This window comes from Pimephales promelas, chromosome 17, assembly GCF_988280905.1.
Source record: "Pimephales promelas chromosome 17, fPimPro1.hap1.1, whole genome shotgun sequence".
In the NCBI taxonomy this organism is placed as follows: domain Eukaryota; kingdom Metazoa; phylum Chordata; class Actinopteri; order Cypriniformes; family Leuciscidae; genus Pimephales; species Pimephales promelas.
In genome coordinates this window covers 28,091,253-28,103,570 of record NC_142785.1, presented here as the reverse complement: position 1 = coordinate 28,103,570, position 12,318 = coordinate 28,091,253, and the positions used below count along the sequence as shown (strand labels likewise).

Genomic DNA, 12,318 nt, shown 5'->3' with positions numbered 1-12,318 from the left:
CGCCAGCCGGGAGCGCAGCACTCTAATAGGAAGTGCTTTACAGTCTGCACAAGTCATGCTGCGCTCCCAAACAATTTACACACAAAGCATGTGCGTCCCCACCTGTGACATAACGAGGGCAGAGATGCACACATGTTTTTAAATTGTTCGCTGGCCATTTCCAGTTCAAACTGAGTGACAAACAACACCAAATAAGACAGACAGTTTCAACATAAAGCGCTTGCTGAAGAGCGAAAGCTAGTGTGTGTTGTGACAACGTCACTTTTATACTTCCGGGTATGCCGTCACATGTTACGTCACGACGCAACACCAATCAGGATTGGATTAGTTTCATTCATACTTCAGAGGCGCACGCTTAGGGAGCGTCCCCAAAGTGTCGATTCTCGACGCAGTGTAGAGTTCCCTCGAAAGGGAACTAACTTTAGATCACCCACACACAAGCAACCGATAGTTTCACTGTGTCATTGTTTGTTCAAACATTAAATAGTGTAGAACAAAATAGGTGCTTCATTATAGTACTACATGTACAGTAAATATACATCTCTGTAAAAGTACTGCAGTAGTAGAGAGAATACACACAAAGTGGAATCGTTGAACAAAGTTTGTGATATATTGATGCAAAACACTACAGTACAATCACAACATAGGTTTATTGGAATTAAAGCAAAAATATATAATATTAAAATAGGTTACGTGGATATTGTAGTCTAATTGGTTAATGCTCTACGCTAATTGATGACACTGAATCTCTTAATCTTGAAACTTTCATGATTTACTGTAAACATGGAAGAGTGTGTGTCTGTTTCCATACAACTATCCATTAAGAGTAATGCAACACTTATCATTTTAAGCAGTTGTATCAATTGATAGCTAGATCATTGTAAGGAAATGAATAGATACTCATTTGAAATGTAATGTGTGAATTGAATTAAGTTGTGTCATCTTGAACAGGTGTTTTTTTTTTTTTTTTTGTTTAATGAACAAATGATCTAAGTTTTATGTGTATTGTATCCAAGCAATTGATAAAACGGTTAGAGTTTTGAAAAATGAGCATTTTGATCTTTGGTTGTGGAAAATGACATCAAGGTTCTGAAAGACAGCACGTGTTTGTAAATGTGTGCGTGTGTGTGAGCTATTGTGTGTGTGGGATATACTATTATAGCATTTATTAACATTTTCAAATAACTTTTATTTTTATATTTCTAGTTTCCATTATATTTCCATTTTAATTTGATTTAAGTTTTGATGATTTCGTTATTTGCTTTTGTCGTTTTTATCACTTTAATTTAGCTTCAAATAATTATTATTTTCATTTTTGTTTGGATAATACTGGTAGTTCAATCTGTTTTATTTCTATTAGTTGCCCAGGCAACCTTTCTAATTACCATTTAAATTTTTTAAATAACTTTTTCATAATTTTTTTTTCTTTTCTTTTTTTTTTCCTTTATTTCAATTGACAAGTTTTCATTTTAGTTAATAAAAACACTGCTTACAAGATAGTCATTGTCCGGTGAAACAGCATCTGTCACAGGTCCTTGAAAAAAAAAAAAAAATATATATATATATATATATATATATTCATTTTTGGTGTTTTATTTAGTGAATTTGTATTGTCTTATGGATTTCTGGAGGAAACTTAAGGAGTTCAAGCTAAACTTCTGATGATAAAATATACACTTAGGAAAGTTGTTAGAAGACACACAAATCTTTAAAAATGCATAATGCTGATAATCTCACTTAACGGATCATGTGCTTCACTTCTCAAATACTCATTCTTTAACACTACAAACAAGTTGTAGTGAATAATAAAATTACCAGCCAAATTCTAATTTAACTGACCAAACCATTTCGGTTGCATTAGGCATTTGCATTAGTGTTCATTTTGGACATTTCAACGCATTCTCATCCTTTAACGTCATATAGAACGCTATATGACAAAACGGCGCTATACTAAGCACATGGCACCCGTTATCGTTAATATAACACGCGAACCCAAGACGTTATAAATCCTTTAGCGTGAATATGACACGCACACCCTACCCCACACCTAAACTTAGCCCTCACAGCGCGTGTTATATTAACGATAACGGGTGCCATGTGCGTAGTATAGCGCCGTTTTTGCATATAGCGTTCTATATGACGTTAAAGGATGAGAACGGGCTGGACATTTTGGATTCAATGCCAACAGTATGATTGAAATGAGATCTGCATCCATGAGTGAGTGTGTGTTGAGCTCCTGTTGCCTGAACTAAAAGCAGTGTGTTTGTCTAGAGTCCTCAGTGGCCTGTGTCGACTGTCTTCACTCCCCCTCCCCCAGGCGTCAGTAAGATCGTGACGGTGGACGTGAAGGGGAACGCCCCCCTGTGGCTGAAAATCAAAGACCTGGCGGATGGCGTCACGTACAACTTCCGCATTCGTGCCAAAACCTTTACCTATGGTCCAGAGGTGGAGGCCAACATCACCACAGGACCTGGTGAAGGTCTGTATGCTAGCTCCTCTGAGCTATTTCAGCTAAGCAGCTTCAGATGAGCTCACGTAACCCTATTTCTTCTTTGTGATCAGGAGCCCCGGGCCCTCCTGGTGAGCCCTTCATTTCTCGATATGGTGCCGCCCTCACCATCCACTGGGCCAATGGGGATCCTGGGCGAGCACCCATCACACGATATGTTATCGAGGCCAGACCCTCAGGTGAGATCATTTAAAATACAAATTAGCACATGTTTGAGAAATTAAACACTGGAGTCGTGGCTTAGTGAACCTTGGTGCTCATGTGGGAGTTGCAGGTTTGCGTGTGTGCCATGTACTTTCCCCTTGTCTTCAAACTTCCTGTCGTTTCTTTAAAGTCTTTGTCTATAAAAAGAGTCAGAACTCAAAGACTGTGATATAGTTAAATATATGTGCTGCGTGTTTCTGAGTGTCTTGTAATGAGAAGTGCTGTTGTCTAAAAAAGACAGTGTGGTTTGAACCCAGGTTGGACAGCTTGCACTTCTCTTCTCCCTCTCCAATTTTCTATCCATGTACCCCAAAAAAGTGTCAAAAATAAGTGAAAAATAGCTAAATATTTTCTGATTTAGAAAACCCAACTTCTGAGAATTATGTAAATGCGGTGTCTCCAACTTTAAAGCCCAGACTGAGCATGAGGTCTGTTTTTCAGCATATTGAGTATAATCAGCCAAAATCTTAGATACAATTGTCCCAAACAATGAAGAGTGATTCCATATGCGTCTGGATAAAAGTTGCTGACGGCAGCTTGGGTCCGATGAAGGAGATTTATTGATGTGAGCGCTCAAACCGAGACAGTTCAGATCAGATTTCCTCAATGACTGAGTAAGAAGCCCTTCTCGAATGAGAAAAGAGAGAGTTCTGGGGGAGGAGCAGATGTGATTGGTTTAATAAAGTGTGTGTGTGTGTTAAATACCCAAACATTAGAGTGATGTATGCAGCCAGACCATCTTTGCATGCCATTCATGTGCCGTTGAAGTGGAATATTATTGTCACTCTTAGTCTCAGCCCTGTAATTTCTCTGTCAGGCCTGGCACATGACACCCCTCTCTCTCTCTCTCTCTCTCTCTCTCTCTCTCTCTCTCTCTCTCTCTCTCTCTCTCTCTCTCTCTCTCTCTCTCTCTCTCTCTCTCAATTCAATTCAATTCAATTTTAAAGGGGCTTTATTGGCATGAAAGTTTTCAAACAATGTTGCCAAAGCATATACAACATATACAAATACTCTGTACATATATATATACATATACATACACACACACATATATATACATATACATACACATATATATATATATATATATATATATACACATACACACATATATATATATATATATATATATATACACACATACACACACACATATACTTCTCTCATATACATATCTCTCTCTCTCTCTTTCTCTCTCTCTCTCTCTCTCTCTCTGCTGAAATGCAATGTTATATATTGTGATGAAATTGTATTTGATGAGATCTAGATGAGATCAGTGTTAGACACACATACACACAATACGTGTTCTTAAAGGGACAGAATAATCCAGAAGGAAAATGTGGTCATTATTCACATGATTCACCCTGACTTGTGTATGGGTGTGAAATGACATGAAGATGAGTAAATAATGACTGGATTTTCATATTTTGGGTGTGCTGTGTCTTTAAGGTTATCTGACTCAAAGGACGTATTACTGGCATGAATGACAAACTAATGCTGCTACATATGACTAGACCTTTCTAAAAAATGTTTCAGATGAAGGCTTGTGGGACATATTAATCAAGGACATTCCCAAGGAAGTGACATCATACACCTTCAACATGGATATCTTGAAACAGGGAGTCAGTTATGACTTCCGGGTCATTGGGGTCAATGACTATGGGTACGGGTCTCCAAGCCAACCGTCACCATCCATATCAGGTTAGTTCAAACCTTCAAATTTTGTAGAAGTGAAAATCAATCTGAACTCATACTTAAGGCAATTTGTCTAATGATATATACAATTGTTTTTTAATTCCAGCCCAAAAAGTGGCTCCATTCTATGAGGAATGGTGGTTTCTGGTTGTGGTCGCTCTGGTCGGCCTCATTTTCATCCTGCTTCTAGTTTTCATCCTCATCATCAGAGGCCAGAGCAAGAAATATGCCAAGAAATCTGACTCAGGTAGGATCTATCTATCTATCTATCTATCTATCTATCTATCTATCTATCTATCTATCTATCTATCTATCTATCTATCTATCTATCTATCTATCTATCTATCTATCTGTCTGTCTGTCTGTCTGTCTGTCTGTCTGTCTGTCTGTCTGTCTGTCTGTCTGTCTGTCTGTCTGTCTGTCTGTCTGTCTGTCTGTCTGTGTATTTGTTTATGTCAAAGGCTCATTCAGTGAGTGGCGTGATGAATGAAACAGCATTGTTGTTGCTGTGACATCATCAGTGTGGTATGTGTGTGTAAATGTGCGGTCAGCATTTCTGTAGTAAGAGCAGGCAGAACACAACAGTACTGAGGGGCGGGTCAGTCATGTGGGTCACTAAACATGTTAAACAAACTGAATGTTAAACTTACCTTCCACACAAAAACACATTCCATAACACAAATGTCCAACACACACACATACGCACCATTCACACAACACTACTTGCCTTAGCCCAGAAGTTTTTCAACCTTAATGAGGGTGTTGAGCTCCAAAAATGCCTAAATGATGGCCTTGTGGTTTTGGTGACATTGCATCCTATTATTGTGATCGACCCCATAATGAAATTAATATCTGTTCCGTTAATTTAGACCCAAAGCATCATCGGTAGCACTTTATTTCGATAGTCCACTTTAGACATTCTATTAACTATAAGTAACTTTTCAACTACATGTCAACTAACTGTCATTATAGCTTAATATCTTCTTGTTGGTCCCCCAACAGACATACGGACTATAAGTAACTTGGCGACTACGAGTAAACTTATTCTAATAACCCAAAGCCTAACACCTAACCATAACCTAACAGTCTACGATAATATAATAATACTCTAATCGAGAGTTAGTTGAAAAGTTACTTATAATTAGTAGAATGTCTAAAGTGACTATCGAAATAAAATTTAACTGATCATCTTTAATCATCTTCACCAGAACAGAATTTGTTGCATTTCAGTGTGATGTATCAGGCTTTGGCCCAAACTGCATCTTATGATCTCTTAATGTTTCTATATCTCATCACATATAGGCAACAATTCCAACTGCAACGCACTGGCGCATGGGGAGATGGTCAGTCTGGACGAGAGCCGCTTCCCTGCCCTGGAGCTGAACAATCGTCGACTGTCAGTCAAAAATTCCTTCTGCCGCAAAAATGGTGTCTATACCAGGTCAGTGGAAGTTACTGTCTCTCTTTGTCTCAGTTTTGAAGGTTTTCACTGTATTGTACTTGGGTCACTTTCACATCTCTTCACACACTTCTCCTTAACAACTTTCAGCTTGACACAGCAGTGAATTTCACTCCCAACAAACACACTTTGTCACCCATTACACAATGACCTAACAAACACTAACAACAGGCAAGCATTACACTGTTATTACATTGATCAGATACTTAAATGTCATTTTGCTCAATAGGCTGAATATTTGTATATGAAGTGGTAAATCAATTATCATATGTGCTTATTTTGGGCATTGCACATAGAACTATTAAACTCCCATAAAGCTTCAACGACGTGGCAATAATAAGGCAAAAATAGCTCAAAATCTAAGAGTTTCATGGAAAGACTGATGAGATTACCGAATGGCTACCTTCATAAGATCCTGCTTTCCATCATAAAACTCAATATAAAAGTTTCTGTTTCCACTAATGAGGCCATTTCTCTCTGACATGGCACAGGCTAAGTGCAATAACAGATTTGGGTTCGTGACCTCACCTATACTGCCATCGTTCCCTGTGAAACGGGACCGTCTTAAAATGAATGCAACTGAAATTGTCTAATGTCAATATATTTTATGAAATTATGGCTGTGGTGGGATGTGTAGACATGCATTTGAAGTAAGCACAGTGTGTAAAGCAACTTGTTTTTAGCTTTTATTTTGTATTGTATGTTTATTTTGTATCATATTTGTATTTTTATTTGTAATCGTATTTTTGAATCGTATTTTATTGTGTATTATATTCTTATTTTGTACCGAATTTTATTTATTTATTTAAATGAACCTTACCTCCCTGTCTCTATCTAGACAAATAAGATTATTTTACATTTTGTTGCCTCTGCATTATTTTATTTTATTTTTTTAGTATCCACTTGACAAAAATGGTTGCTTATTAAACTACTAGCAGACATCTCAACATGATCATGATTTGTGCTAACATTAATGTCCTTGCACTTAAAATTTAAGTTGCAAGTAGACTTTAATCCTGCAATATTTTGAATATAGTCAAGCATTGTCATGAAAAGAATCACACACCTGTAGCAATATTTCCAGGTGCGCCAGGTGTGTAGTCAAATCCATTTGAGAAATCCACCCTATTATCACTCCTTAGTTCTCAGCATCTGCCTTCCTTCATCCCGGGTCACCTTGAGGAAGATCAAAGGTCCTCTGGTCTTTGAGCGGATGCCAGGCTCTTTCCTCTGGCCGCAGATTAATGAAGAGGTTTGGAAGGAATGCGCAGATGAAGTTCCACAGGCTTTGTTCTCTCACGGGATTTGAGATTTGTTCATGTCTGTTGTGGCATATATCTGTGGTTTCTCAAGCAAAGCCCACCATGAGAACAAAACTTCACTGCAAACGGCATTCGTTTCCCATTGACTTGAGTTTTGAAAGTTCATATGAAAGTTTAGGGGATGCCAGCCTTGTTTAAAGAACAGAACTACATTTATAAGGAAGTGCAAACATGATTTAACTCAATTGGAATTGTTGTGTTGATAGTTTATGGAAAGAGAAGCTGGGAATTCTGCTAGACATCTTTTGTGTAATGACGATAATTAGAAATAGACACATTAAAGGGTTAGTTCACCCAAAAATGAAAATTCTGTCAGTATTTACTCAACCTCATGTTGTTTCAACCCCGTAAGACCTTCGTTCATCTTCAGAACACAAATTAAGATATTTAAGATATTAAGATCGCTCCTGCATACAGTCCATAGGCTTCTTGAGGTACTGGCTCTTGTTGTCCCCGAAAAGTCATTAAAGACATCGTTAAAATAGTTGAAATAAAGTCGTTATTTTTGTTGTTTTTTGCGCACAAAAGTGTTCTCGTCGTTTGATAAACTTAAGATTGAGCCCCTGTAGTCACTTGGACTATTTTAACGATGTCTTTAATGACTTTTCGAGGACAGCAAGAGCCAGTCCCTCAAGAAGCCTATGGACTGTATGCAGGAGCGATCTTAGTATCTTAAATATCTTAATTTGTGTTCCGAAGATGAACGAAGGTCTTACGGGGTTGGAACAACATGAGGGTGAGTAAATACTGACAGAATTTTCATTTTTGGGTGAACTAACCCTTTAAAAGAAATCACAAACATAAAGAAGGTATGTGGCAGGTATGAGTGGTAGTTCATTCGAGACCATTATAATTTTATTTGTAATTATTTTTATTTTTATTTTTTTGTATCTGTAGGAATTAAAATATAATGCATTTCCCAATGCATCTTTATTATTATTATTATTATTATTATTATTATTAAATAAATCCTAAAGAATTAGATTGCTTATTGCTGTTGGTGAAGATGTATAATTCTGTTTGCTGTAGGTGTATATTTACATTTATGTATTTACCAACTAGGATTATGTTCTCTTGGAATCACGAATGCGGGTTTGAAATCAACAGTGTAGGGAGAGAAATGTGAAAACAACTTGTAAACAAATAGACTGCAAACATCAGCAAAACACAGGCGCTGTGTGGATGTAGAATTTGTTTTGGAATGGTTGAGCGTCAGTGGTAACACGTCCTCTGTTTTGGAAATAGCAAATCTATCAAATCTATTTGCTGTCTCTGTTGTGTATTAAGTGTATTTTAAAGCATAGTGAAACTTGTGCAAAACACTTACATCAAAATGATTGTAACATATATATTTCAGGTTTTCTTCAGGCTGAAAACTATGGAAGCTTGTTTCCACCACAGAGTGAAAAATAAAAAAGGTAATTGTGACTTTTTATCTGGCAATTCTGACTTTTTTTTTCACAATTGCGAGATATAAAGTCAGAATTGTGTGATATAAAGTCACAATTGCGTGTTATAAAATCAGAATTGAGAGATATAAAGTCAGAATTGCGGGATATAAAGTCAGAATTGCATGATATAAAGTCACAATTGCGTGTTATAAAGTCAGAATTGAGAGATATAAAGTCAGAATTGTGTGATATAAAGTTGCAATTGCGAGTTTTAAAGTCAGAATTGTGTGATATAAAGACGCAATTACGTCTTGTAAAGTCAGAATTGCGAGATATAGGCAGAATTGCGTGATATAAAGTCACAATTGCATGTTAAAAAGTCAGAATTGATTGATATAAAGTCAGAATTGTGAGATATAAACTATTCTGAGGGGGAAAAAGTTAGTCTTAGAATTGGCCTGATAACTCGCATTTGGGAGTTTAAATCTCACAATTCTGAGAAAAGAATTTCGAGATATAAACTCGCAAAATGTTATAAAGTCAGAATTGTGAGATGTAAACTCGCAATTGTGAGGAAAAAAGTCCGAATTATGAGATAAAAAGTATTTTTCTCGCAATTGCGACTTTATTTCTCAGAATTGCGACTTTAATTTCTCACAATTTTGGTGTCATTTCTCACAATTGTGAGATAAAAAGTCACAATTATTTTATTATTTTTTTATTCGGTGGCAGAATCAAGCTTCCATGGAAAACCGCAGTCAGTAAAAGAGGTTTTTATATTTAAAATATCTGATGCACAATCTGGAATCCGCAAGATGTTTTCTTTGCTGCTCTCCAATGCTGTGTCACAGAGACTTTATTATGCAGAAAACCCTCTGAGCTGGAATACTGTGGTCCCATGATGCTCATAAAGAAACCCCTAATACAAACACACATACACACACACACACAATGTATTTCATTCACCTAACAAAGAGACAAGTGTCTGCAGTTAGAATTACAGCCAACCCTTTTCTAAAGATGCTTCATCATACTGTACTGGAGTCAGATATTTTCACTTCTGTTTTTCCCAGTACTGAAGCATTGCTGCATTTTTGTGCATAAATATGCACAAAAACTAATCAGTTCTACCATAGTGTGTAAAAGTAAAATGTGAGTTATTATATATGTAACCTATCTTCTTGTTTTATTGTTTGTTTGTTTGTTTGTTTTTTCTCAATAATGCATTTTTTCCCAAGTGTAACTTATACTCATACTTAAAATTATATATGTTTTATTATTATCATATAATTTTTTAGATAAATGTATTTCATAAAGGCTTTAAAAAAAATAACATCATTGAAAAATGTAGCATTAGACATTAGTCATTTATGTTAAAAGCAATAAAATTGGACTTATAAACAACATTCATCCTGTCTTTAGGTCACCTCCTCGACCCAGTCCAGGCAGTCTGCACTATTCGGATGAGGACGTCAGCACCAAGTACAACGATCTGATCCCAGCAGAGAGCAGCAGTCTCACAGAGAAGCCCTCAGAGATCTCAGATTCACAGGTAACAAACATTATCACATTATATCTGTTTATGTGTTAGGACAGTTCACCTTAAAATTCAGTTTCTGTCCTCATTTACTCACCCTTATTTCATTTCAAGAGGCTTTTAAGCTTTAAAAAGAACACAAAAAGCACCTTTTTAAAAAATATTGCGCATACTGACTGCTTTTGAGATATTTTTCTGATACTTTTTGGTGCGTTTTGCTCCTTTTGGAAGCTTGAAAGCTCCAGTTCCCGTTGTTCTTGAATGGGACAGATCAACCAGTATGCTAAAGAAATCTCCTTTTGTGTTCCATCAATGAAAGAACATTTGAAAACCACATGAGGGTGTGTAAATGATACATAATCTTCGTTTTTGGGTGAACTGTCCCTTTAACCTCCAAGCAGGATTTGTAATGCTAAATCTAGTCACATTAATTTAGAATAGGACCTGTTGAAATTCCCTTATCACACACTTTTATCAGGACAAGACTCGCTGTGCTGAAACGTTCTCAAAAGTAGGATACAGCCCTCCAGGAAAGGTCTGTTGTACCCTACTTGAGATTTTGGCTTACTTGAGCATGGCTTCAATCCTAGGTCCTGTGGGTGGTTATTTTTTTTTTTATCATGTCCAGAACGTTCTGCTGCATCCTCGTTCATTCTCTCCAGACTTTGTGTCCTGAGGCACAGGTTGGGAAATCTGTGGTAGACTTGAGAACAAAACACAATGTGCAGTGAACAGAAACTGTAATCAAACAAAATACTCACACAGACATATAAAGACTGAAGTGTGAGAACTGGAAGGCCTTGGTTGGACTCTGTCCACTTCTCTTAAAGTGACCACTTAGCTGGAATGATCAGCAAAAAGCTCTCAGTTTGAGTCGTGTGAAAGTCTGGCATTGGCAGTTACTAAATCAAAAGCAAGAAACACAAACTCATCTGGTTGTTTTCTACATTAACAGACTTGCCTCTCCCATGGAGCACAGCTGCACTATAAATCTATTTTTAGTCCTGTGTTCAGAAGTGTCATTCCCCCTCTCAATGTGGAGTGGATTTTTTTTAATGTAATTTTCAATTCTTGATAATTTTTTAATATTTAATATTGTAATGCTGCTTGAAATTTTATACTTTTTCTGATATAACAAAAATAATTATTAAAAGAATATCACAGCTAAAATGCAAACTGATCAATTCAGATCTGCTGTTTATTTAAAAAAAAAAAGTAAAAAGTATGTTTGTTTTTTTTATTCGAAATGAGATAACTTTGCACTCTAAATGAAATGTTTTAATATTATAATATTAGTGAAGACTTTAATAATTTAACTTTAAATGTAGCAAATCTACAGTACACTCTAAAAAATGCTGGGTTGTTTCAACCCAAATTTGGGTAAAATATGGACAAACCCAAATGTTGGGTTAAAAATGTAATTCAAAAAATTACATTTGAAAGTGAAAGTTGAAGTTGGGTTAAAATTTTAAATTACATTTTTAACCCAACGTTTGGGTTTTTCCATATTTTACCCAAATTTGGGTTGAAACAACCCAGCGTTGTTTATCGTGTAATATCTGTTTTGTAGCTGTTTTTATTATTATTATTATTACAAACAATTAAAAAAATATATTTAGAGATATAGATATATATTTTGCCTTTGCAAAGTAGTTTACACTCTAAGCAATGCTGGGTTGTTTTAACCCAAATTTGGGTAAAATATGGACAAACCCAAATGTTGGGTTATAAATGTAATTCAGAATTTTAACCCAACTTCAACTTTCACTTTCAACTGTACATTTTTTTAATTACATTTTTTAACCCAACATTTGGGTTTGTCCATATTTGACCCAGATTTGGGTTGAAACAACCCAGTATTTTGTATAGAGTGTATATCCCTAAGGATTCAAAGAAACATCCATTTGTTTTTTTTTATGCGTTGCCACCATTACTGTCCGAGCTCTCAAAATGCACATCATGTCAAACGAAATGTCAAAACTCGACTACTCCTCCTCATCTTTCACTGACTCCTCCTGCCAGCACCTTCCAGACCCCTGGCATCCGGCCAGCTTTGACTCGTGGTCTGGAACAGAGTGTCTCCTGTTCTCCCTCTGCTTCTGCTAAAGTCTGCTATCATCGGAGGAGAGAGGCTGGAATCCTGCTTTGAAGTTTTATTGAGCGGATAACTCCAGGCTATTGCTGATCCATTGAGTTGTCTC

General features: G+C 36.4%; 1 protein-coding gene across 7 annotated transcripts in view; it reads left to right on the top strand.

Moving 5' to 3' along the window:
• Positions 1-12,318, top strand: part of sdk2b (sidekick cell adhesion molecule 2b) — a 328,267-nt gene that overhangs the window by 306,448 nt on the left and 9,501 nt on the right. For 5 of the 7 annotated variants that reach the window (XM_089122336.1, XM_089122334.1, XM_089122339.1 and 2 more), the window contains 7 exons: positions 2,318-2,479; positions 2,563-2,688; positions 4,250-4,414; positions 4,515-4,655; positions 5,711-5,849; positions 10,003-10,132; positions 10,596-10,652. In XM_089122336.1, the coding sequence (XP_088978462.1) occupies positions 2,318-2,479; positions 2,563-2,688; positions 4,250-4,414; positions 4,515-4,655; positions 5,711-5,849; positions 10,003-10,132; positions 10,596-10,652 (920 nt within the window). Of the gene's footprint in view, positions 1-2,271; positions 2,480-2,562; positions 2,689-4,249; positions 4,415-4,514; positions 4,656-5,710; positions 5,850-10,002; positions 10,133-10,595; positions 10,653-12,318 lie in introns of those variants that run through there. The other 2 variants (XM_089122340.1, XM_089122341.1) reach the window with 2 other exon arrangements.